At 48.8% G+C, this 26,996-nt stretch overlaps 1 protein-coding gene across 1 annotated transcript in view; it reads right to left on the bottom strand.

The window, feature by feature from the left end:
• The window catches only part of CHST13 (carbohydrate sulfotransferase 13), a 28,982-nt gene extending 15,797 nt beyond the window's left edge, over window positions 1–13,185 (bottom strand). Inside the window, exon 1 of the mRNA XM_082288664.1 lies at window positions 13,061–13,185. Coding sequence (XP_082144790.1) covers window positions 13,061–13,154 — 94 coding nt within the window. The 5' untranslated portion in view covers window positions 13,155–13,185. The remainder of the gene's footprint in view (window positions 1–13,060) is intronic.
• Window positions 13,186–26,996: the final 13,811 nt, after the last annotated feature.

Below are 26,996 nucleotides of genomic sequence, written 5' to 3'. Positions count from 1 at the left end.
CCCTTCCCAGCCACAGGCTCCTCGTGGCTGTTGCCCTTGCCACCAACTTTTCAGCATGTTCTCTTTTAGCTTGAACATGTCCCAGCCATGTTCCTTGCCAGCAGTCACACCTGAAGAGAGCCTTCTGACAGGTCACACATGGGGCTGCCACTGCCGTCACTACAGAAACGTGACAACTGGACCTTATTCCACATCACCACTGCCTCCTCCACTGAAAGGATCCAGAAACTGCCTCTCCAAGAGGCAACTTCTCCATTCCCACTCCCCAGGATCTGCTGTGCCTTTGGCATGGTTCATGGCTGGGAACAGGACTGGGTGAGACCAGCCCCTGCCGCATCACAGCCTGCATGTCCCATTCAGTACCACGTGGGATGTGGGATAGGAGGGAGGGAGGCAACAGGCCAACGTTCAGAGCTATTTGGGTTTTTCTCCAAACCACTAAAAAAAGAGGGATCTCTGCTGAAAGTGCTCCAAAGAAACACAGCCAGCATTGCTGACAGTATAATCTCCACTGTCCATTTCTATTAATGCTCTTACAGGTTTAGCAGGAACTGGAAAGCTTGGAGCTGACTTTTCACCGTCCAAGGCATGCAAGAACTCCCAGATGAGCAAAGCCAGTGTGACCCTGCGTGCAGCCCCTACCATCGCCCTTTGGAGAGGCACTTCCCAGCAGGCTGCTGGAGCACTTGCCTGGCAAAAGAGACAATGGACTTGCGTGTGTTTTGCTCCTCGTGCCTGGCTGACAAACCCAGCCCACAGAGCTTCATACTTGCAGTGCACACTCAGCACTCTGCAGCTAGCACAGGCTGAGGGACGATCCAGCACTGAGGGGTTTGCAGCCAGCGCTGCCTCTCTGCCTTCCATCTGCTGTACACAAAGCTCAGGCAGAGGTGACTGCGAGGTTTGAGGGGGTGTCATCAGATGGATGTTTTTTTGAGCTGCTACAAAAAGAACATTAAACTCCTGACGTGACATGGGGTCAGAACATCCTGCACTAGTTTAGATTTCTACTTCGTGTCATACACATTGGGCAGGAAAATAATTATCTTTCTAACTTTATTGTTTTGCCTTTCCTTTTTTTTTTTTTTTTCTTCCCCCTAACAGGAGGCTGCTCAGCTTTTAACCACCTGGAAGAGACTTCTGAAATCTGAAATCCCTGGTCTGTCCAGGCTTCAGCCAGATGCCTACTTAGGGAGTGCTGGCTGTACCCAAGCCAGTGCAGGGACTGGCTGCCACCGGTTCCAGAAGTGACTGATTCAGAGATCTGGCTTCTGGACATGCTTTAAAACCACTTGTGCATTACTCTTGATGTTCGAGATCCTGGAAGGTTTACTTAGGAAGAAGTTATTGCCATTGCCATTAGAAGATATTAAAATTACATAAAGAACCTCCTTGTTTTCTATAAAGCTTCATGAAAGCTCTTTCCTCTTTTGGCTCCCGCTTTCTTGCACAGCTTCCTTTGCCTTTATGTTTCTAAAGATAATTTTTCTTCATTTCTCACTGATGACACCTCTTGGACCATCACAATGCTACCAGCCATAACCAGGCACAGGGGCTGGCACAGCTGGGCCTTGGCTGTGTGGCTCTCTCCTGCCCAGAGGTGGGGATGGCTCAGGCTCTGTTTTTCAAGGAAGGCCTTCTTACTCCCATTTATTCAAGTTGAGTCAAGGATCAGCCAGGGAAACTAATCAAGTGATGGAAAACGGTGACAGTGATAGGATTAGCTCACAATAAATCATGCAGAAAGAGAGAGAGGAATCCAGCTGCTTCAAGGAGCCTGCCAAATGCCCCAGCATGGTCTGTGGGGATCATATTAGGAACAGAGCCAATGGCAGCTGGTCTGGACACTGCCCCATTCAGTGGTTCTTCCTAAACCTTCATGTCTCCTCAGCAGCAGGAGGCTCTGGTCACCTGGTACCAGCCTGAGGCAGATGCCAGGAAGGTTTAATAGAAAGATCACAGGCATTTGAGGTGGAGGGATGCATTTTGCTGGGGCAATGTCCCTAGGTCTCTGCTGTCACAATGACTGCAGTTAAGATCTTTATAGGAAACAGAAAATTAACAATATCCAGCAGGAACACGGTCTCTGTGAGCAAATAAAGTATTTGTGTTTAAGTACCATGCAATCTTCTGTTTTCAAATGGTTAACTCCTCCTATAAGCCAAGCTAGAAGCTTTCCAAGAGCAATTTCTCTTCCCCATTATGCCTGTCATTCTCCTGGCCCCAGTTGGCTGCCTGCATTTATAGTACAAGCCTGAACTGCCAGCATTTCCATTCCTTGTCAATAAACTCCTCCTTTGCAGCCTGCTGCCCGAAGGAACGGCAGAAGAAGGACTTGCAGCAGCAGTGCCAAGGCAGGGGTCCTTGCCTGGATGGACAGTGGTTGATATTCCCTGGGCAAGGCTGCACCAGAGATCCACCTCTCCCTAAAATCCCGCTCACGTGGTGTCCGTAGGCGCCCATCTCCGGGCAGGCTCAGGCAGCCCACAGCTGCTCACACAGCACCACAGAGCTGCCAAGCCAAGAGACCATCTGCACCAGCCTGCTGCCTCCTGCTCAGCTGCTGAGGCCACGGCAGGCCAGCGTGCAGGGGACCAGGCTGGGCTTGCTCAAAACCTGCCCGCACTCAGGTCTGTTTTGGGCAGATGCTGTTTGTGCCCTCTGCACACAGGCCACCTGCACAGGTACAACAAACAGGAGTCTCTCTCATGTCAGATGGCTCATCTTGCCTGCTGAATATGTTTCAAGCCATCTTCTCAGCTCTGCGCATCTGGGATTGATGATAGCCTCAATCAGCTGATCTGAGAAAAAATGCACACTCAACAAACTCTTCCCAGGGCAGCACCTTGCAGGCAGCCATCCCTCCCCAGGCTTTGCTTCATGGCTCTCATCCCTCTGCTCCCAGCAGAGGCAGCCGAGGGGCTGTGCCCTGCCTTTCTATATGGCACAGGTCATTAGCTGGTGAGACTCTCTGTCACAAGATGCACCATAAGAGGCTTTACAAAGAGTTGAAGGGATGCACGAGCTCACAGAGGAGGAGAGTAGCGAATTACAGCCTGCTGGAGACTAGGGAGAACCATCTCTGAGAACCATCTCCAGCACACACGGTCCCACCACATGGCCCCTTGTACCTACTTCTGCTGCATTTAGTAATGACCTGAGGCCTGAGGCCACCAAAGAGCCCTGTCTCCCCAGCCAGCATGTTCAGCAGAGGACACAAACACCTCCAGTGCCATAGCAGCTCTGAGGCACAACAGATGCAGCATCACTGGTAGCTGCTTGTCTGAGTGGCTGTTGGATTTAACCCTTCCTGAGAGTGGCTGTTGGCTCTGGGGACATCTCTCTCCTTTTCACAGGGAGTGAGCAAGTTCTGATGGGGACCTCAGGAAGAAGGGAACTGGAAGGCTTGTATCTACCCCACCCAGCAGCAGCTATGGGCTACTGATGCAAAACTCCACCAGCATCAGGTCAGCCTTGTTTGGGTCTCACAGCGCCTGTGTCTGCTGATGCTATTAAGCTAAAGGGAAATCAATATCCCTGATACTGCCAGGAGTAAACTTGGAAGAGACCCAGCTGTGAATATGCTACCCCTGCACCCTTGCCAAAAGGAAGGGCCTGGCTCTGTAGATATGTGCAGGACTGAACTCGCTGCCTTCTCCTGTCATGGGGAAATCTGCCAGTGCAGAGACACTCCCATGGCAGGCAGAGCCACACGCTTGCAGGGCAACACAGTACAAATGGGGGTGGGGAACTGCTGAGGAGCTTCTGACCTCCAGTTAGTTTGTGCTGATTTCTCAGGTCCCTGCTTTGAAGAAAGCCCTCTGGAACAGGCAAGGCAGCCCCAGAGACACCACACTCAGCAGCTCCAAACAAACATCACCTTTGAACCTCATGTCGATATTACCCATCTTCCTGCGAGGTCAGTGAGGCAACATCTGGCCAGAGAGCAGACTTGGATTGGGTTCCACATCAGCAGTGAGGCTGCAAACTTGTAGGGAGAGAGAGCACTGCAAGGAATGGCTCAAACCTGCTGCTGCTCCCTCCCTGAAAGAACTGGGAAAGCAGCCAGGAGATGGAGGGCTATAAATCAAGTGGCATTTACATGGAGAAGGAAAAGCTGTGAGCACGTTGTGACTGGAAGCCAGGACTCACGGCCTCAGCATTCCTCCATATCACAGGTGAAAAGCTGATGGGAAGGGACCTACGGGCCCTGTGGACTGCTGTGAAGATCCAAAACATTCAGTGGCACATCTCCTTGCACAAGCACCATGGGTAGAGACACCAGCACCTGCCCATCTGCCATGCCCAGGCTAGAGTCTTCCTCATCTGTGACTTGAGCCACTGTAGAGGCAGCAACACCTTCAGAGACACATTTTGGGGAGAAAACAGCTCAAGTCCAGTTGGATACTGCTCTGAGGGAGTCTGTGAAAATTAAGTCCAATTGTGAAAAAGCTGGGTCTCACCAGAATCAGGTGCTTCTTCAGCACAGCAGGTCTCAGCATCCATGCTCACGGGTTTGTGTACACGGCCACGTAACAGATTCCCCCGAGCACAACACCAAACACAGACCTGGGGCACTGTGGTTTGCAGCATCTCACAGCTGCCAAAACAGCCCCACAGTGTGACACCACCCCGACAGGTCAGTGATGAGGGCTTGGTGACAGCGACCAGAGATGCAGCACTGCTGGGAGCACCTTTGCCACTCACTGCTCCAGTGTATCAGGGATCACCGGAAAGGTGGAGAGAAGGCAGGACATGCCAACAGACATGGAGGCAACCAGGACTCAAAAGAGCCAGGCTGGGGCCATCTACAGGGCTGGGGGTGGCTGGTGCTTGAAGAGACCCACTGTAGGTCAGGAAGCTCTCACAGGGAAGGACCTGAGGTGGCACGGACAACATGTTCAACCGGGACAGAAAAATCAGCACTGAATCCACACACACTCACACCCTCAAAACCAGGCTCTCAACCATGTTCAACACCAAATGGTGATTGTCCTCTCAGCACAGAGCTGCCAGAGGATGTGGGTTATGTGGCCAGGCTTTCCTGCACTGCTAGACAGTGACGAGCCACCTCAGCTGAGGATGTAGCTGCCAAACCCTAGAGTGGCGGAGCCGCTGCAGTCCTAACCAGCAGAGAAACTCTGCTTTCTTCTTCCAGGAAAGACCAACTCCAAGCCCTTCCTAGCCAAATTCCCATCAGTCTGCCTGCCCATAAATTTACAACTATTAATTTAGTCAAAGCTCATCCAGATATTAAGAGCTCAGGGGCACTATGGGGAAAACAGGAGCAGGTAGAGCAGCCAGCCTCTTCCTCCAACAGGCTGCAGGAATTCCCCACTGGCTGTTCAAGGCTGGACACCTCTACACCCTGAAGCTAATTATGTTCAGTGCCACCCCAGCAAGCTAAAGGGAGCAGACTTGTGCAAGGATCTCTGAGGCAAGAATCACCACGTCTAGAAACAAAATTCAGACAGATCTTTGCCTCTGAGGCTTCAAAAGGTGGGAGGTGGCAAGGGTTATAAGGCAGGGATCTTCAAAAAGTCTATAGACCCCAGACATCCCAATAAGGTCTGCTGCAAAGGGTCTGGGGAAAAGTGAAACTTGCTCAGTAGCATTCAGAAGAAATGCTGGAAGAGAGCTCAGCTTCCCTCCCACTTGCCCTCCCCCTGTCCACCAGAAGCCAGCATAAAGATGTCCCCACATCCATAGGTCCCGCCAGGCTGGCAGGTCAGAAGCACAGCACCAGGTCTAAGATGGAGCTCCGATGCCATGGCTGTGGCCCTGAGCCCATGTGGTGCCCTCTCACAGCCTTTCATCAGCTTTTCAGACTGAAAATCTGTATTTTAGGGAGCTGCCCAGGGCAAGTCACAGCAATGTGTGGGGCTGAAGCAGAGACCAATGTGCCAGCAGCAGGGGAGTGTGTGTGCACAGGGCAGTGTGCGCGTGTTTGCTTTTTGCAATCACTGTCCTGTCTGAGGGGCTCAGACTGAAAGCACACCCAGGGCACTACTGAGTTCTGACAGGTCCAGCCCAGCAAGAGGGGAGCAGAGATCTGTGGGTCGTGAAGTGCTGGGGTGACAGTTCAGGATGTCAGTCACTGCAGGTTCCTCTGGCTATTGGGTGTCCTGGGCTTGCTCAGCTCCATGCAGAGGGGAACTGGCGCTGGTGGCTGCTGGAACCACCCGTGTTGCCTCCTGCACAGTCGGGCTGGTGCTGCTGCAGGCCCATCTGCTGAGCAGCCAGCACACCAGGGCTCCTGACAGCATGAGCCTTGCAGTGGCAATGCTGATATCATTTGTGTCCAGGATCCAAGTCACACAGAGCCATTTCTCACACTGTGTCCCCTGGCTCCCCTTCCCTTCCCTGTCCCCATGCACACTGGGTGTCTCTCAGAGCATCACGCTCTCCTTCCAACACAACGAATGGAGCATCATCTCTGCTCCCCAGCTCATTGAACTGTAAGAGAAACCAAACAAGCCCTATGGCCCAGTGCTATTTCCTACACTGAGTGATCTCCTGTGAAGGACATGCAGGAAGAGTTTATCCAAGCAGTGGCCACCCAGCTCCCGGGGATACAGAGAAACTCTTTCTTCCCACCTTTGCCCGTGTAGGGCTTTAACTTAGACTGAAATTTTGGCTTCCCAGTGGAAGCCACAGGCAACTGGGAAATGGAGAACAGACAAAGAAGAGACATTTGGGGGTTGAACCCTATTTATCAGAGCTCTAGAACTGACTTGAATGGGTAATTTATTAGAATGACATGGGGTACAAACCTGCAACAGCAAAAACTGGCACAGCTGGAATAAACCACAACAGCCAGCCATGAAGCAAGGATCCCATATCTGGAAACGAGCATCAGGGACAGGGGACAACCTCACAGGGCAGCAGCATACATAGGGGGCATTTAGCAATATCCCCCACCATCCAGCCCTGCTGGGAGGATTTTACTGCCAAGGCGGGGGTTGTATTTGAAGAAGGGAAAAATTAAAAGATCTGTGTGAATCAGTGGGGAAATTGCAGAAAGCTTGTGGTTGAATACAGACCTGTCCCATAGCTGCAGATCCAGACAGGAGACAGAGACAGGGTGTCCCAGTTTACAGCACTGCAAACTCTGCAGGCACAGGTGCAAGTATGGCAGAGAGCAGACTGGTCTGAACTGGGCAGCAGAGCCTGGGAATGTGGCGTTAACTCCCCATTGAGACCAGTCGCTCTCCTTCATCCATGAAGAATTTTACTGGGGGAAAAAATACCTCCAGCTCCTAGGGCAGGTCCATTTGTCCCTGTTTTCACTCTCAGTGCAAGCTGTACTGTGCAGGCAGGACCAAGGCACAACAGTGTTAAACCTTTCAGGCCACCAGAGCTACTCAGTGAGATGTTTCCCCCTGCTCAGACTGGTAGTAGTCCTTAACTGCCTTTGAACAAGGCAAGTTTTGGGCTTTTGCCCAGCTACGCCTCAAAGCCTCAAAGTGAAACATCCCTCCTAGGCCCCTCAGAAGTATTTGGGGAGTTAAACTCTTCTTTGGGTACTCAGCTCCAAGGGGGAGTACTGGGAGTTAAGTACCTAATGCCTTTATAGTTTCTTGGCTTCTGATAATGAATCCTGGGACAGACAGCTGTGTTTGCACTGGAATTAAGATGGAGGGTTTGTCATGCTCTCCATTCAGATGCTTGCAGGAAGCAAGGACCAAGAAGGAAAACCAAGCCCATAACAAATCCCAACACCCCTAGGAGAGCCCTGGCCACTGAATGAGCACTCATGTCCCAGCCTCGGACCTCACTGACCTGAACCAACACAGGCAAAAGTCCTACTGGTGATGTTTTTGTGGAGTACTTTTTGCAGGATACTGTAGTTTTGTGAGTGGGTGCAGGTGCATCATGCTGCCAGACAGAAACAGCCAGGCTGAGATGCCAGAGGAATGCGAGGCCAGGAGATGCTGGATCCAGTCGGCAGAGCCACTGGGATACGAATTTCTCCTGTGGGGACAGAGTTAACTCCGGGTGTGCTAAGCCCACTCCTTTCCCCTCCAAAATCTCTTGCACGTATCAGAGATTCTCAGGAAACTGTATGAAGCCAAGAAGGACAAGATAAAGCATTCCTCATGAAAAGCCCAGCCCTCAGGAGCAGATGGGCTTCATTACTGTCCTGCTCTCAGCACCAGACTGGGTGGATTTTTCTACCCTGACAGGTCATGGATGGAGCATTTCATGTCTTTTCCAAACACAGCAAATCTGAGGCCTTCCAGCCTGTGTTTGCCAACATCTTGGCTGACAAATGTTTCTGTACTTCGAGTACTGGCTCCTCAAAAGGAAGGGGCTGCATCCTCGGCATCATGACTGTGACTGGGAAAATGAGCTGGGCAAAACTGCCCCATGACCAAAACAAAGAAAAGAAAACCAACACCATCTGAGGGTGTCTTAGACTTTTCATCCCAGCCTGTACTTGCAGCCTTAGCCAGGGTAAGAGCAGCAGCGCCCTCCTTATCTGGAAGGCTGAGGACATGTGTCAGCCAGCTGCAGGCACGACCCAGGCTCAGAGCATTCGCTGGCTGCGCACGTCCCAAGGCAGCGGCTGAATTTCAGCCTCCAAATACCTTTAAACAATGGGGAGGAACTGAGGCCTAAAATAAACTCTTTCCTGTTCTGGGGAAAAAAAAAAAATCCCTGGTTTACAAAGGTCTGCTAATATTTAAGTGTATTTATCTCCATTCACTCCAGGTCTAGGTGCACTTGTAGGTTCAGGGACTAGGGCTCTGCAGGTCAAATCACTGATCAGCTCTATAATCTCTATAATAATTTGTATTCCCCTGAAGGGACCAATCTTCTGGCACAGAGATGGAGCTGACTGAGATCAATAAATCTGGAACAATGAGAAGCAAGAGTTTCTCCAAGACCTGCTGGTGCTGAGGGGTGTTGGGCTGGGCAACTGAAACCACCTGAGAATTGGCAGAGAGTGGTGGCAGTGGTGTCTTCCATATCCACCTTGGCACATCAGAGGGCTAAGAAACACACAAAAACAGTGAGGCAGTTTCCTACCTGTGGTATCTGCTACATGTGTTGCTGTGGCTTGTGGCATTGCTGCTCATCCTCCTGCAACACCCCAACCCTTCTCTCTCAGGCTGGTGAAGGGGTACCTCCACTCCAGGAGTGGTTGGAGAAGGCTTTCCTCAGTGCCCCGAGGAGATCCAGCTAGTTGATACAGGAGAAGATCAGGACGTAGAGAGCGCTCTTGCTGCTTTCTCACTCCGAAAGCTTTCTGAAACAGTACCACAACCTTGGCACTTCTGGTATCTCTCCTTGTGAAAGAGTCAGACCAAAGGCTGAGTATGTCTCACCTGCAAAGCCCCATGAGGTCCAACAGCTTGTGCTGACAGCAGGTTGTAAAACAACACGGGGAGTGCAGAACCCAGCGTTGAGCAAGTGCTTCTAAAAAGACCTAAGAAACAACAGCTGGATGCTGCAGATGGACAGAACCAGAGCAGAAATACAGGAGCACTTTGAGACTGAGAACTTTTCCTTCTTTCTTATTGGAGAAAATCTGCCAGCTTTCTGGATGTCAGTGCAATTTGCCTACTCATGGTTGCCCCAAAGACATACCATTGGGGTGGCCCCACAGCAGTGGCCTGCAGAAACCTCAGACCAGATGAACACAGGGCCTTAGGACCTGCCACTCACCTCCCTCAACCTCCTTCACATGTTCCCCCTTCCCTCTATCCCACATCTGTACTAGCAGAGTCATCCTGCCTCCCCCACTCTTGCTAAAATCAGTGTGGTCCCCCTGAGAACAGCAGTGACCAAAGCTCTGATGTAGACAAGGAATGGCAGCCTCCAGTATCTCCTGCTGTGCCAGCCTAGATGTGCTGCCAGCAGAGTGAGATGAAACACCAGCCTGAGAGCCCCGCTGCGTATTCTCACCTCTATGGAGAAAATGTACAGCATGCACAAGTCAGCACAGCTAACGGTGCGCTATTCCTGCAGGGAACAGCAGAGGAACATCAACTCAGAAGATGGATGATGATCATGCCGAGGCCACACAGGATCTCCTGGATGGCTGTAGGGTGGCACCAGTAAAGCCAAGGCCTCCTGATGGCCCTCATCACTCCCTGAGCCCAGCTGAGATGGCATGAGGTTTGCCTGGGAGGTGAGCGCACCTGCCCATGGCGCAGGAGGTGTTGAAAGGTGACTGCTCCAGGTAAACCCCTGAACTACTCACTGTGGCAGGGTGTGGAAGGTCCAGTGGCCAGTGTGCTCAGCACCACTTCAACACCTTCCTGCTACGCAGACATCCTGCCCTTGGCCACGTATCTGCGAGCCTGGAGCGGGACAGCTGATGGCCAACAGGACAGACAGGACACCACCCACTTGAAGCGAGCAGAGGACAGTCCATGGCACAGCTGCACCCCAGGGCCAGGGCAGAGCTGGGACTACAGCCCCCGTGTCTGCTCACTGGTACAGCCAGCAGGAAGGAAAGGCAACAGAAAACAACCAGGGCCACGAAGTCAGGGCACTCAAGCCCATCTCCGTGTGGAGCACTGAGACCTGTCCCACCCCTCTGGCAAACACACCAAGCCCATTCCTCCCTCCAGGAGGTACAACAGGGAATTCTGCCACTGACTTCAGTACAAACAAATTCAGCCCACCACCAAAATAACCAACTCAGTGGCATTTAGGAGCAGAGTTATTTCAGCCCAGGCTGGTGTGTGGGTGTTCCTGAGGCAGAACAAGAAAGCCTTATTCCAGCACAGCCATGGAGCTCAGTGCAAACCACTCTGGCATACAACTGTCCGGATGGAGTTAAAAGTGGGCAATGCAAACAGAGCAGTTAAATCCTGCTCCCCGAGCTCAGTGAGCCCTTAGCACTCTCAAGCTTAAAGGTTTCTGGTTATATCATCTTTCTTCCCATGTTCTATTCCTTGTCCTGGTCACAGGAAGGTTTGGTCTCTATGTGCCATTAGCAAGGATTAATTCAGCATGTTCCATGGACTGTGGGTGGCCCAGGGAAGGCAACCTGCTCAATCCTGCTAACGACAGAGAAAGGATTGGACTGCTCCTGAGGGAAACTCCTAGCATTGCTGCTTTTTTTTCCTAGCATTTTTCTTCATTATTGTATAAAAACCAAGTGACACCAGACAACTAGAACTCCAAATAACCCCCAGGCAGCCATCACTTTAAAGATGACATTTTCGTTTGCAAATTGTTTACCTGTTATTGTAACTTGTAACTTCTAAAATTCAAGTAATTGGCCTCAGTTTGTTTTCCTTTGGGATAAAAAATGAAGCAATCTTTAGCTTGCTTCTTTTCTGTATATGGTAATGACCTTTCCTCTGCTTTTTTCTCACTGATGTGAAGAGGAAAGGAAAAACTGTAAACTGCAAAAATAATAAGGGAAAGAAATGGCACAAAAATGAAGGCTGGACCCAGGGAGAGAACTGTGTGGCTAGAAAATAAGCCGATGTTAGAGAACATGAATATTGCTTGAACTCACCTCTTTTTTTGAACCCAAAGGGGCAAATCTGCAGAGGGCATCCACCACCCTCACAAATGGGTTCCCACTGAGTGACAAACATTACTTGGTTGCAGTAGTTGGAGATCCCTACCTCAGACCTGTCACCACCTATGGGAACTCTCAGAAACCACACTTGGCCCACGTGAAAGAACAGATTCGCAGGGCGTTGCATTTCCCAAAGCCTCAGCTTCTCAAGGTAGCATTCCAGACCCAAATTCCCTCCCACCTCTCGTGAGACACCACCACCATTACCATCACCCTGGTTTGCTCCAACCTCACGGGAACTCTGTGTGAAGCCGTGTTGAGATCAGGTAAGGAATTAAAGTCAACCAAGCACAGAAAGTTCTGCTGACTCAGACCAGCAGAATCTCATTTTTGAAAACCAGAGCCCTGAAAAGAGACACGTTTTCCAGTCAGATGCTAGAAAGCATATCCAGTGTGAAACACAATCATCTCTTCATTAGCACCCCTGGAGATTAAAGCTGATTCAACGCCGCACTTTTTACTGAGCAGCCCCAATACTAAAATAGGATGCATAAATCATTTCCTTAAAAAAAGAAAAAGTTACCAAGGAATACAATACTGATTATGGTCCTCTGAGATTTCTGAATTCATCTGACAAACTTCACATGCTCATCTAGAAATAACAAATGCTCACTGAAACCCAACTCCTTTTCAATCTTACTCAGCCAACAAGTTATGCCGTTTTTATTTTTAGGAAAAAAACACATTAAAGTGATGGAGCAGCCCCTATAAAAGGAAATCACATTTCATTTAGTCCATACTGATAAAATTCCATTAGCGTTTCAGTCAAGTCAGTCTTCTGAATTTTAAGATGTAGCTCTAAAGGCCCCATTGATGGATTGCTGCTGTACTCAGAAAACATTAGAACATTGTTAAAACGGCAGGAATTACCCAATAACGTCTCTTAGGAAAGAGGAACTAATTTCCCCAAAGGAACAGAAAAAGGCAGGGAAATAAATTACCCCCCCAACACAAAACGGTCTAGATTTTAGTTCAGAGTTGTTTCCCAACTTGAAAGAAACTTCTAAAAGCACACACTAGTGAAGTCCCTTGAGCCATTCAAACAGATTCCCCAGGAATTTTAGTGACCGCGGGTGTAAATCGGCACTTGCGGGACAGAGCAGCTCCCCTTTCCCGTCCCGACCGCGGCACAGCCTCGGGAGGGCTGCACAAAGCTGTGCACAGTTCCATGACCGCACAGAACACTGTTTCATGCCCCGCAGGGACACCGAACGGGACAGCCACCCCAGAGAAGGCTTAGAAAGGAGACGCGGGTCCCACCGCGGAACAGCGGCGCCGGGACGGTATCGCCGCTCACGGGCGAGCGCAGCGGCGAAGTTCAATGGGCTCAGCCGAGGGATGGGCAACCCCCGGCCAGTTCACCGGCGGACACAACTTCAGCTCGCCGCGGACCGGCCGACACCCGAGGGGCTCCAGGAGCAAGGAAGGGGCTGCCCGCCGCGCCTCGCTCCCCGCTCCGCCCGCCCGCTCCCGCCGGGGGACCCTCCGAGAGCGCGGCGCTCCCGGACCCACCTGGGCTGAGGCTGCTCTGGAAGTAGAAGAGGACGAGTAAGACCGAGCCGAGGCCGGCGGCCAGCGCCAGCCGCGGCGCCCGGCTCCGCCGCATCCTCGGCCGCGGCTGGCGGCGCAGCGCAGCGCCCGCGGCCCCGGCCCGCCGAGCCCCGCCGGGCGCCGCCGCCGCCCCGCCCCGCGCCCGCGGCCCCGCGCCCGCCCGCAGGAAGTGACACGGGGCGGCTCAGCCGCCGCAACGGGAACTTCGCCCCCCGAGAGCCCCGCGGCGCCGGCGGCGGCTCGGCCCGGCCAGCCCCACCGCGGGGGCGGGGGCCGGGGCGCGGGGCCGGGGGCGCTGCCTCGCCCGGTGCCGTGTCCGCGCCCCGCCGCCGCTCGGGAGTGCGCGCTTCCCTGCCCAGCTCCCGTCACGGCTTTAGGAGTCCCCGAGGGGAAGAGGGAGTCGCTGATGTGCTGGCAGGGTCGGGAGTTTCCTGGTGGCTTTCCTCTGCGCGGTCAGTACTTCGGACGCATCGCAAAGTTTCGTGGCCTTAAAATACACGTGGCCTTAAAATACACCTCTTCTTTTTCTTTAAATATTCTTTTGGCTACCCCCGGCCCTGCAGACTTTTACTGAAAGCAGTAATGCTTCTGACTAATTCCACCTCAAGCAATAAATTTCTGTAGAACGAGGACATAATTTTCTACTACTTTCGGGATGCTTTTGGAAAGTGAGAGCGCAAAGTTGTCTTACTGCATCCTCTGTCCCCCAGGCTCTGTCATCACAGGCAGAACCAGCCCGGAGCTTCTTTTGCCCCAGTTTTGAAATAGCAGCAATGCTCTTCACCCAGCTGTGTAAAACACTTGAGATCTACTCAAAGGCCACCTGCCAAATTAGCCAGGCCGAGAGCTGGATTCCACTGACAACACTCATTCACTGCTTCTCTTCAGCCCCAACACACTTAGTTTTAAGAAAAAGAGGATAGCTCAAGGAGGAGCCACTGGGAATGACAAAGAAAGTCTGGGTATATGTGCATGCTGGGCTTCGTTCTGCCCTCATTTAGGGCAGAGGGAAACCAGGAGGAAAATCTCACTTGTAGTGAAGGAAGTTGGAATGAAATAAGAGCACATGCAGCACCTTGCAGGCTGCGTTGAGCTATGACCGTGGAATTACACAGCTCTTTCAAGACCTTGTTGGAAGGTCTAGAGAGGGGCAATAGAAATGAGACCACAACAGAGAGAGCTTCTTGCAAGGGCACACCAGTGTGTGCAGTAACCAGCCAGAAAGATAACCTCAGCATCAGAGCGCTGTGCCTGTTTGACACATGCAGGGAAGGACTGTGACCCCAACCACTGCGGAGCAGGATAAAGTGCTAGGAGAGCGCTGCTGGCTGGCAATGCATCTGCAGATGCACCTTGCTCTCTGTTGCAAATGGTGCAGTAATTTTGGCCTCTTGATGAGTGTGGAAAGATTTGGGGTCTGCCTCACGTGCAAAGATGGGCTGAGAGACCTCAGGGGCAGCAAAAGGGATGGCTGGTACTGCTGTCCTTGAGGTTAGAGAGAGTCCAAAGACTGAAGTCATATCCAGCCTGGGCAGTGGGAACCCCTTTGGAGTAGCTTTCCAGGAGCTGGAAGGTGTTGGTGAATTTTTCATTATTTGCATCTCCCAGTACTGAAACACCAGAAGATCTAGCCTAAGGCCCCCAGAGGAGCTAAGGAAAATAATCATCCCTTTAGCCCAGCTTCCCTGGGTTCAGCAGGAGGAATAAAAACAGTAGAAATGACCAAACTTCACCCATAGCTGGAAATTCTTTGAAGAAGATACAGTAAAACATCGCAGTAGAAACTCAGGCACTGACCTGTTGAGTCCTGCTGCCTGCTGTCTGTATTTCACCCCCGGGGGCAGGGCCAGGGCCATCTGTGAGCACATCACATATGCGAGGCTGGTCTTCCAGCAGCGAGGTGAACGTGCTGTTCAGATCCACAGGGCTAAAAGCAGAAGCACATCATGAGGATTTCATAGGACTCCTATGTGGACTCAGCTGCAAATGCATGCTTTTTCAAAGGACAAACCCCTTTTAGATGGACGAGCACATTTTCCAGGGGGAAGAGGTACATTATGGTAAGAGGTGACTGCTGGCAATGGCAGCAGCTGCTGGGAGGTCAGGCCTTTGCTGTTGCCTATTCCTGTGGTGTGACAGACCTTCCTGGTCACACATGCTGCTCTCTTGTACCATCCCCCTTCCCCTGCAACTCCACCATTCAGAAAAGAGCAACCCCAGCCCGTTAAGGCAGACAACAGTGACCAGAGCTTGCTTGAGAAGAAAGGCCACCCCAGATATGTAGAAGGGCAAAAGATTAAACTGTCAGAGTCTCAGATTATGATCCCAAGCCTATTACTAATGGAATAATCAGATTCAGTCTGCTTTGGAGAAGCCCTTCTCTCCCTCCCCAGGCACCGCTGGTAGCTGGAGAACAGCAGATGCATAGAGCACACATGAAAATAGAACTGCTCAGCAGCACATGTGAAATGAATGTGGTAAGCACTGATCCCTGGTGCCTTAATCTGTTGCTTTGCCAGGTTAATTGGAAGAACTGAGAAATGAGTATGGCAATGGCTCCTTCCCTGACAGCCTGTGAACTCTTCCTGGAATGACCACCCTGCTCCCTGTCTGCGCAGTGCCTCCCACCGTGGGGTTCAGACCATGGCTGGGGCTGTTTTTGACTGTTAAAACAATACTGATAACCAAAAATAATGATCAAAACGTACTAAAAACATGCTGCGGAGGGAAATTATTTGTTAATGCCAAGGTCTGAACTGCAGCTGACTTGTAGGTGAAGAGGAAGTGCTGTTTGCCTACAGAACGATGCTGTGCCTTTGATGCAGTGCATGCTTGATTCCCCCCCTGCTCATTAGTAGTGCTCATTACTGTCTTCTCAGCAGGTTTCTCCCACATGCTTTGCTTTTTCCCAGGACCTTGGTGCCACTGAGTGAGATTAACCCTGAGCTTTGGTCTGATGATCATGTTGAATAGAAATTAAACAGCGTCTAGTTTCTGCTGGAAACTGAGGAATCTGTTGTACTCCTCCCCGAGGCCTGGCTGTCCAGCCACTGTGAAAAAAAGAGCCTTTCTAGGGGATATTTTGACTTTGCACTCAGTTGTTAAGTTCTGGAGCCGCAGAAGCAGTTTTCTCTGGCCTCCTGCCGGTGAGACTCCCATCTGCTGGTGGCCCTGGTGCACTGACTGTGCTCCCACTGCCCCGGGTGTCACCGAGTCAAGGCTTGGGCAGAGATGTAGGGAATGACACTGGTGCAGCACAGGCTTTCCTCAGAGACCAGCAGCTGGGAGGTGCTCCAGAGTTTTGAGAGCTGCATTAGACATCATCCTGCCTCTGGGATTTCCATGGGCCCCAGTGTATCCTGATACTCAATGCTGTGTTTTAAATTTTATGGCATCACTGTAATGTGCTGGCTGAGAGGGACCTTGCAAAGCCCCAGCTCATCCTCTGCTTGGGCTTGTTCTGCAAGTTTCCCCAAGATGGACACCTAAGATCTTTCCAAGCAATCCTTTCCAAGTTTATAAACCCTCAAAAAATTTTCCTAACATCTTAAATGAACCATCCTTGTCAAAACTGGGACCCATGACATTTTTCCGTGAAAGATAAGCAGAGTGCCAGGTTCTGTCACTTTTTTTGTATTAAAAGGAAAGGTCACTGCTGCTGAGCAGGAATAGTTGCTTTCTCAAGCAGTACATTGATTTTCCATCATCTCCTGTAGCCTTTAGCACCTGCAGAATGTGACTTTTCAAATATAATTTCATCAATGCACTTGTGTTTGTGCTCACTTTGCACTGATATGCAAGAGCCTTACTTCACAGCAGCAGAGAACCATGCTGGGATGGGCTTTTCACCATTGAGTGCTGAACTAAATATTGGCAAGGTCAGTATATAAAAGACACAGGTTGGATAGAAGGTAAAAATGACATTAAATACCTCTGGAGAGGTAGCTGGAGGATTGCTATTTACATATAATATAACAAGATGTTTTGTGTATCTTTTTAAAATGTAATGCCAGATTTTGCCACTTATTCATACAAAATAGCACCGATGCCTTGAGAAATCTCCTTGGTCTCAGAAGGACAGGACAGGGAAACACCAGGAGCCAATCCCAAAGACATTCCACACCCTGAGGAATCCCACTGATTTGGCGGGTATGAGTGTACCTTGCCTAAAGTTAATCAGGTTCTTATGCCTCATCAGAAGAAAAGTACTAAGGGTTAGAATAGTGCACATAGCATCTGCTTCTGGGTAGTCAGTATTGTTACCTGGCCAATTCCACAGCTTCTCAACCTTTCTGTTACCCCCTCACCACCTAAAAAAGAAAAAGCTAATGACTTCCCAGGGATCCTTTTACAATTATCTCCTGATCTCCTCGGAAATCTTCCTGAAGACCAAGGAACTAAAAACTGGGCTGTCTTTTCTCATTTTGACATGCTGGTCACTGTCAAAATATATTTCAAGGAAACACACCTTTAACTTTCTTTCTACCACAATTTAAAAATGAAATAAAATAAAACCCAGCAGCTGTTTTCTTTTAAAAGCACCAGTGGTAATGGAAGCAAACCAAATTACAGGCTCTAAGGACAACTCTCTGCCTGCATCTACAGGAAATGCTGTTGGTAGGATGGAAACTCCCATCAACCTTTTTATTCAGTGGTGGCAACTAGGGACTGTATTGTCTTTTGTACCAGGCATTTATATTTCATTAGTTTATATACTGCTCCCAGCTGGGAGCTTGCTCTCTGCTGATGTCTGATTGAGAGGCTTGCCTGAGAAAGGGATGTGATTTACAGATAGACACTGGAAAGCCAATTGACCTTGGCATGATGATGGGAGTTGTGCAGTTCCTTCAACAGCAAGAGCAGCAAACCTGCCAAGCCTCCCATGAGGAGCATGGTCAGGGTTTGCCTCTTGCTCTGCTGTTTCTTGCACACTCAGAGCAGAAAGCCACAGCTTTTCTCCCTGCTGCCCAGAGCAGCTGGTTGACTCTGCCCTGCATCTCTGTACCAGCTGTGGTCAGGGCTGTACAAAGAGAAGATGATGGCTGAGATGGGAACCAGCCAAGGACGTCGTATCCCAAGGGAACCCAGTAAATCTCTGCAGCAAAACCCCGCCAGGCTCGTGCCCATCATGTAGCAGAGAAGAACAGCTCAATACACAGCTTCTCTGGCTTGCAAGGGAACACAACTCAGAGGGAGGAGATGGAGGGAAGGAATTTTTCTGCTGTGTCACACAGATTTCCTGTGCACAAGGCTTTGCACAGAGCAGGGTCTCTCATGCTCAGTGCTCATTCTTACAGCCTGGTTATGGTGGCTGGGAAAGAGGAATTAGAGCATTTCATGCACAAATAAAACCCCATGCATTTCAAGCTTCCTCTGGAGGTGGGAATTTCTCCCTCTCATTCCTTAAGCTGTTGCTCCCTCCAAGGAAGAACCGTGTCCACAGTATCACAAGGGTTCTGAAGGGAAGGGTAAAAACCCCTGAAACAAGACCCATAGAATTTTGCCTGGCTCACAACACCTAACTCAGACCAGGTACATTGTCAGACTTTTTATAGGATCCAAATTACCTTCTCTTGCAGGTTTCTCAGTATTTGTCACCACTGAGTGTTCACTATTTAATAAAAATACCTTCTTTCTTATTCATACCTTGTACTGCAAACCCCAGCAACACCAAATCCTGTTTTGGGGAAAAAAATACAAATATTCCTATAGTTATATACCCAAATCCCTCAGGGCAGAATGGTCTCTCAAAGGCCCAAGCCTGTAATTTTTGAACCAATGGAAAAGCCTGACTGCATCCTACGCCTTGCTGCATCACCTCACAGTGCGACACAGCAGTATTTAAGTCCCTGAGGGATTATGAGAGCTGTACTACTGCCCAAATTTGTGGTTAAAAACAGGTCATGGCTAGTCTTCCCCAAAAAAATGCTTCATTTGACTACTCTCTACATCTGGGGGAACACACTGCAGGGTCTGCATTACTGGGTAGCGCTAAACCTCACAGAAATTCACCATGACCTGGTTAAGGTGTTTGGGAATCCAGTGCTGGCAGCTCTGTTAAGCCTCTGTCTGCATTCAGGCACTCTTGGACCTCCCCAGCAGAGCCAGGTGAGATGGGTACAAAACCTGCACCACATGCTGACCTTGCTACCACAGTTCCAGCATGTCAGAACAAGAAATTCTCTCCTTGGAGGCACAGTTTGCATTCTAAATATTCCCAAAATGGGGAAAGAGGGCCTGAGAGATGCCATTGAGAAACCTCTCCATATTTCAGGGCAATTTGAGCACCGTGCTTTCAACCATTTGGCTGAAGCTGGTGATAGGGAAGCAAAAGGCAGTGCTTACCCGTGCAGACACAGTGCCTTTGTGATGGATTTGCAACTCAGGATTGTTCGATCGAAGCCTGTAATGAAAAGGCCAGATCTGTGGCTACTCTAAGCATTTGCTCAGAGACTGTATTCATTTTTATCCCAGCTGAGGGACCACGTCCAGGATACATACATTTGATAGAAAGAAATTTGTTAACGGCATGCTTTTATACCTTCACAAAAGGTAGATTATTCTAAACTGGGCTTTATTTGTTTGAAAGCACATAACTCAGCAGCACAGACAAGCCTGGTGTGTCTTAGGAGCAGAGCAGATAGCAAAGACTGCTCAGAAATCTCTCTGGAAAGTCCTGTTTCCTGGACTTCAGTTTATTTACACTGACTGTTCATGACCAGAATCCTAGGACCAAATAATCTGATCTTGGGGTCTTCTGCATCCAACCAGCCACAGCCAAGAAACAGCATGAGAGAGACCTCAGCTTTAGTACCTCATCTGGAGAGTCCCTTTCTTAGCACAGCAGCACTGAGCACAAGATTGTGACCTGGGGTGTCGCACTCTGTAACTCCCCTGGTCTGAGCAAAGGCAAATTAGTCCCTGAGAGTGGAGTGAGGGGGTGTTTTGTGGGGACAAATGCTTGTGGCCAAGGGAAGCATCTTCCCAGCCCTGCAGGGCATTGCTGGAGCAAGCTCTCTTCCCTGGAGCACTCACATTGCTGCTACAATGCACATGTCCATCTGAAATGGCTCCAAAGGGAGGGAGAAATACCCACACTGTAAATAACAACAGTGTGAATTGCCATCAGTGGTCAGAGCAGTACTATAGAAGTCTCCTCAACCACAGAATGAACATGTTGAGATGCTTCTCTTTTTCCTTAAAACCCTGTGTTATAGGCAGGGACAGAGGTCCCATTTGTTCTTGTCCCTCTCATATCAGGGAAGCTGGAGCAGGTCTGTCCTTTCTCCCCTTCCATAACAAGCACCCCATGACAGCACAACCAGACCATCCTGAAATACTGACATTGCTGAATCTTTCTACAATGAAGCACCCTGGCCCTGGGGAGAGAGGAAAATGAACAAAGATAACAGTATGGAATGACATTTTCAAAGAAACCTGTGTATCTTAGGTACTGTCCTCACTGACCATGTCTAGATGAGGTTGTAGGTTCCCAAATCCCTTTAGGACTGCTGAAACATTCCCTCATGACTAAAAACAGAGCTTCTTGTTTACTGAAGGAGGTGCAGTTAAAATAATCATCATCATCAACTAAATACCATTAGTGAGGCTGTACCCTGTACAAAGTCAGACTCGGGTTTGTTACTGCAATTTTAAGCATAGAGAAGTAATTGCATATGTCTGAACATGACAGGGCTGGTCAAATCCAATTCAAACAGCTTCTGTTTCATGGAAACCCTGGCTGAAAAGGCATCTAAATATTCTTAGTCCAGCTCTTGTTCATGATACTCTACGTTTTCACTATTCTAGGAAGCCTGAGACACTATTTTTATTTAGACTAAAAATAATAAAGGCTTTTCTTCAATCCTCTGGGTGCCTTAATTGAGTTACATCTGCATTAGAAAATTCCAGCACTGCTAAAATCAGACAGCCACCAACCCATAATGTCTAGGAGGTCTATCAAGGAGGCATGGTGTCTGCCTCCACCAGAAACTATATCCAGAGGTGTCTTTTGCAAGAAGTTTAGTCCTGGAGAGGTAGCAAATCAGCTTAGTATGGAGTGGAGAAAGCCCATTCCAAGTCTCTGAGCCACTGCAAAGAAAGCCGAGCCAGCTGGCTTCAGTCTTTCCTAAAGAGATCTCTCAAACAAGCACTTCAGCCCAGTGTCCAAAGACAAAAGGGAGCAGGGCACTGGATTTGCAGCTGGGGCTTTTATTACTACCACAATTAATTCAGGAGAAACAGCCCAAGTAGCCCTGCAGATTGCAGGCCAAACCACTCAGATCAAAGGTTTCCAGGTAGTGCCTTGGCCTCTTCTTGCAGAGATTGGCCATGGAGGGATGATTCATGAGCTTCTGCTCCATGAGCTCCCAGAAACTCAGGCCTGTGAGTTCCACTCTTAGTTTCCAAATGCGCTCAGTTGCAGCCTGTCCCCTGCTATGGGCCACCCTGGTGGAGGCACCAGCATTGAAGCACAGATAGTGTGGGTGAGTTACTGGTGCTCTGCACTGCTCAGGGCATGGCCAGACCTCCTCTCAGAGCACTTGGCTTGTTGTGTTAGTACTGCTGACAATGTTGAAGAACGGTGTGACCGCTACCAAATCTATATATTGATGGCAGCTATTAAAGAGGTTGCTGTATTTCCAGCAGGTTGCAGTGAGACAGGCTCTATCCTTTTCAGTGTCATGAAAATAATCCACAGAAACACCCATGAGCCTGACCTTCTCTGAAGTTTGCCATCGGTGAGAGGGGAAGAGAAAAAGCTACTTCGTTTCTACAGATGCTCTCAGCAACAGTGTGATTTCAGCAAAGCCAGAGAGAATTCCAGTTCCTCTCTCAGTTGAGGAAGACAGCACGATCATAATGCCTTGCCCAAACACTCTTTCTAATGAACAGTGCAGCCAGTGTCATTGGAAAAAAAAATAGAAAAAAATGAAGCAAGTAGAGTGTTGGTGGTTTTTTTTCTTGGCTGCTACTTCTGCGGTTACAGCTACAGCTAAAAGCAGCAGTAGCAGGTTACAGCAGAAACTGAATATGCTACTGTGCAGAGGTTCAATTCAGTGAACTGCACAGATACAAATGGGCTTTTAAACTTCAGAAATTAATTTAAACAAAACATGATTATCTCTTTCAATGAGGGCACGTCCAGGAAGCACCAGCTGGATGCAGTACAAGGTAGCTCAGGCGTGTGTTGTGATGTTTAAAATCTGAATCAATGAGAACTGCACTGAAGCTTGCTCTGTTTTATTTCCATTTGGCATCCTGGAGCTAATGGAGTGAAGGAGCTTGAACAAAGTGCCTCAGTCAGCCTCTCTGTGGCTTATGCCCTGAGATGCCCCTGGCCAACAATTCTGTCCTGCAGTTTTCCAGAGGGCTCTCCCAAACGCAGGATGGGGGACTACAGCCACTCCCAACCTCCTGGTTTGAACAAAGCAAAACAAGGAATACCTAATAATTAGTGAGGAAATACAAACCTGCTGCCCAAATTGCAGGGGTGGCAGAGAGGGACATGCTCTGAGCGAACTATGAATCCGTACTGTACTGCAACATGGCTCTCATGCAAGCTTGCACGGAGTGTGCAGGCTCAAGCTCCCTGTGCAGAGCTCCTCTTTGCACCATGAGGCTGGGAAGAGCCAGGGGCTGCTGCTGTGCCTCAGCCCTCTGCTGAAGGGGGATCAAATCCCTCTGGGCTGAAAGCACTGAGTTCATGTCACGTTTTAATGATGTCCACAGACCATGTGGAAAAGCTTCGTGCTGCCCAGCAAAGCAGCTGAAACGGAGCTGTAAGACAATCAGTGAGAGGGAATCATGGTTAAACATTACCTAGAAATAGGGCTGGCCCAGAATATAAACTCTGGCTCCATGCTAGGAAAAGGTTAGGAATTAGGGGAAAAAATGTAATAAAGGTCTGCTATTCTGTCAATTGTCGTCCACAGCGCAGTGCAGTGTATATGACCTTACTGTTGTCCTGTACTTTTTGTTCCCAGTTCTCTCCCCAGTCGTGTGTGTGTCTGAGAGTCTGTCAAGCAGCTGTGTAGTGTTTTACTGCCTGCTGGGTTAAACCACAACTACTGTCCTCTCCTATTCTGCTCCCTTAGCTGTACTTTCTCTGGTCATTGGTTTGTAGCCAGCCAAACTATTCCTGCAGAGCCCAGCAGAGACTCATGGTGTTAAACCAGCCAAGCATGCAGTCAAGGCAAATGCTAACTTTCCAGAGTCTCCTCTCAGGATGTCCAGAGCTTGACAAAGTCGGCATGACTCCATGGATCTTGTGAGCCACTGTCTGACTACACAGGAATTTATAGCTATGTGGTTGCTACAGCTTCAGCTGAAGAAGAGATATACTTAACTGGTTTTCCAATGAAATCTTCACTGGACAGTGCAGAAGCCAAGAAAAGAAAACCATTCGCAGGTGAAGTCTCTCAAATGTATTCTGCAATCAGTCAGGACTGCAGAGAGAAACTTAATCCTAAATGCCACTCTTTGTGACCACGGTTGAGAGTAGCAGTGAATGACACAAAGCAAAATCTCCTCATTTTGATTGCAGTGCCTCGAACACCTGCCCTGGGTTTGAAGAAGTCTGATCTGTGACTGCATGTTGATATTTGTGGTGTGACAATGAAACTTTAAAAATTGCTGTGAGAAGACTATAAAGGAAAAGGTATCAATCAACAGCAGCATGAAACCTCTTCATCTCCTTTCTTAATGTGTTAAATAATGTCTTAATAAAGTAAAAATATATAACAGCTGAATGAAATATTAGACTGCACAGAAACACATGGCACTGCTGAAAATATCAGCTTTTCCTGCATGGAGAATAAACGCTAGCTCTATATGGACTTTGCCATCACAACTTTCCATCCACTCCAGCTTTTGAAACAATTAATCTCATGAAAGCCAGAGCAGGAAATCCTGCTGGGGAACCAAATGCTTTTGGTGAAAGATCCAACAGCAATGAAAACAAATGCACCTGACTTTCTGGGCTGTGCTCAGAGAAAGTCCCCGTTAGTTACAGTGACAGATGTGAATATTTCTGTTTTCCTGCAGCAAATCTTTCTTGCCAACTTTAAATCATATTAAGTGATATTTAGTAATTATCATATTAACTAAGTGGGGGTGGGAGGGGGAGGAATCTTTCCTTAACTAGCTTCAGGTATCTGGTTCTCTTCTCATCCAAAAAGCCTCTTCCACCCACTTGCCCATAAGAATATTGGGAATATTGGCGTAAAATCAATCAACAATCTGAAGAAGCCAGAAAAAACTCACATAACACAAGCATTTCCCAGGAGTTCAGTGTCCATACCCTCTCCAGATGCAGAAAGTGCAGAGAGGTTTTATCAAGTGGGAAATGTTCAAAATGTCCAGACTCTTACAACCAACTAAGATCAGCCCATTTGCTGACTTCAGGGAGAGGAAAAAGTACACCTGAGCACCTGGGACAGATTTGTAAGGACCAGCGTTGCCACACAGAGGGGAAGATGTGAAACCCCAAGCGTATTTGATTGAAAGAGGGCACAGCAGAAAGCTACTTGGCTTGGACGGTGGGATTGAGGACAGGAGCAGGGAAAGCAAGATTTCCAGGAGACAGACTATAACAGGAGGCAATGAAATGGGCTGTGATTTTACCATTTGTTTCATAGAGCTCTCAGGACAGCCCTGCCTGACACCAGAAAGCACATCCAAGAAATGACAAACTTAGACTACAACACATGTGGGTGGTAGAATTTCTTTTATGAAAGGGATAAAAACCTCCACCATAAGTAGTAAGAACAATGTCCAGTATTACATCTCTTTAACCTCGGCCAAAGAACAGCTGAAACATTTTTGCTGATATTTAAAGCAAATTAATCAGCATGAAGCAGACACTCTCTGCTTAGGATGTTTCAGCCCAAACAGTTGCAATTTGGCAAAACTATGAGCAGCTGAAATGAATTCTTGTTGCTGGAAGTGCTGGTCCATTTTAGCAATAGGTGGTGTAACTGCACCACTTGCCTTATGCACAAAATTCAGTACTGCAAAGACAGAAATGAAGGCTGACACTGTTAATCACCAGCACCTAAGGCATTGTAAGGAAATCAAGGAAAGCAGTTTTTTCCTTAGAGTTAAGAGGTGGTAATTTCACCCTCTCTTACAGAGAAAGCACTGGTTGCTGAATTTAAATTTTCACAGGGGAGAAAAAAAAAAAAAAAAAAAGCCCTCCAGCCCTCCAGGTGGTTTCTAGTCCATGCAGTTAACTGAGCCTGTGAATTTGAGACCCCCTCAGATAGACATCCTATTTTCTGAGGCTTTTTGGAAATCCTAATAAAGATGAAATGAGCATCATTTTATTATCCATTCCAACACAGGGGCCAGAAATGGGGACAAAAGATGACACTGCTGGACCCAGGTACACTGGTGCCGTGTCTTCTCCACATTAGATGCTCGGGGGTGAAAATGTGGGCATAGTTTGTATAAAGATATGGACCGAGGATGAAGAAGGAGGTGATGGTGAGAGGTGCAGAAGGAGCACACAGTGGGTGCACAGTCTATGAGCTGCATTGACAGTTGCATAAGAAGAGTATAATGACAGCATCCTGGGTCTATGCATTTAAATTCTTCAACCAGATTCTAGGGGAATATTTTTGTTATTACCTAAGCAAGACAGGTGAATTGTCAAAGTAACTTCAAGCACAAAGAACCCCAAACTCTCACTGGGATGAATGTTTACTGGGCAATGCCCTTTGGGATCAGATTTGTGCTAAAGCACATCAAAAATATGTGCAAAAGAGCACAAGTGTCTCATCAAGGAGTCCTCCAAAGCCACACCCAAAGACAAGCTCTGTTCCCTGTTTACCACCCTGCAGGTGTTCTGTGTAAAACCAATGGGAAGCAGCTGGGGAATGCAGAGCTCTGCTCACACACTCTGCAGATCTTCCCAAAGCTGGCACAGGCAGAAGGAAAGTCCACAGGCCCAAGGGTGTCAGTGGTTTCCCCCCCACACTTTTGCTCTGAAAAGGGGATACTCAATGATTCATGGCAAGCTGCAACACTCTTTGTGTGGTGCCACTATAAAAATACTTCGTTCAGAAGAGGCTGTGTTGTCAGACAAGTTAATGCCATGGGGAAAATGATACATTTATAGCTCTTTATGGCAAAAAGTGGACAGCCAAGTGTACAGTGAATCTTGAAAGCTGTGTAGGAGCCCCATAATCGTTTTTGTGTGCTGATGGGGTGAGAACATGGAGCTCTATGCCCTATGCTCTATGCCACGGGTTCCTTTCCATTTAACTCACTCTTTAACCAGTTACGCCTTCACTACGATTTTAAACCATCTGTTGCATATTTGGCTCTTTAACAAAGACTTCTAATCCACACTACACTCTTCCAAACTTCCAAATTCTTCCCACAGCGACTGCAGTTTCCTTCCCCTCCGAATGCCAAGAGAGCAGAAAAGAGACCTAGGAGCTGTGCCTAGCCCCTTTTTCTCCAGCCCAATTCACGTGGTATCTCTGCCCTTCTGAGAGAAAACCTCAGATAAGAGAGTAGCCAGCCACATCCTTCCCAGGGCAACTTCTTTTGTCCCTCTTAAATATCCATAGTTATTGTTTCCTAGCAACCTATGGGACAAAATTTCGTGAGGGAAAGAAACAAATGAAAAGATCCTAACCCCCAATACTTAACAAATTGAGAGTGTAAGTTCACTCAGTTCACTTTGAGAGTAAAGGGTAAACCTGTCGCTTTGCTCCAACTTGCCCCAGGAATTGTTATATTATCAGTGCAGCCAAACACCAGCATGGGGACATAGCCTGGGTTTTCATCATTTCAGCAGGTTCTCCCTTGTGCACATGCACAATTGAGTCCAAACACGCTCTCATGGGGATTTAGGTCCCCGCTGCAGCACACAGGCCAACCTCTCTGG

The sequence above is a fragment of the Coloeus monedula genome, assembly GCF_965178545.1.
Source record: "Coloeus monedula genome assembly, chromosome: 11".
NCBI lineage: Eukaryota > Metazoa > Chordata > Aves > Passeriformes > Corvidae > Coloeus > Coloeus monedula.
Note: the sequence above shows the minus strand (reverse complement) of the source record. Positions and strands in the feature narration are given on the sequence as shown.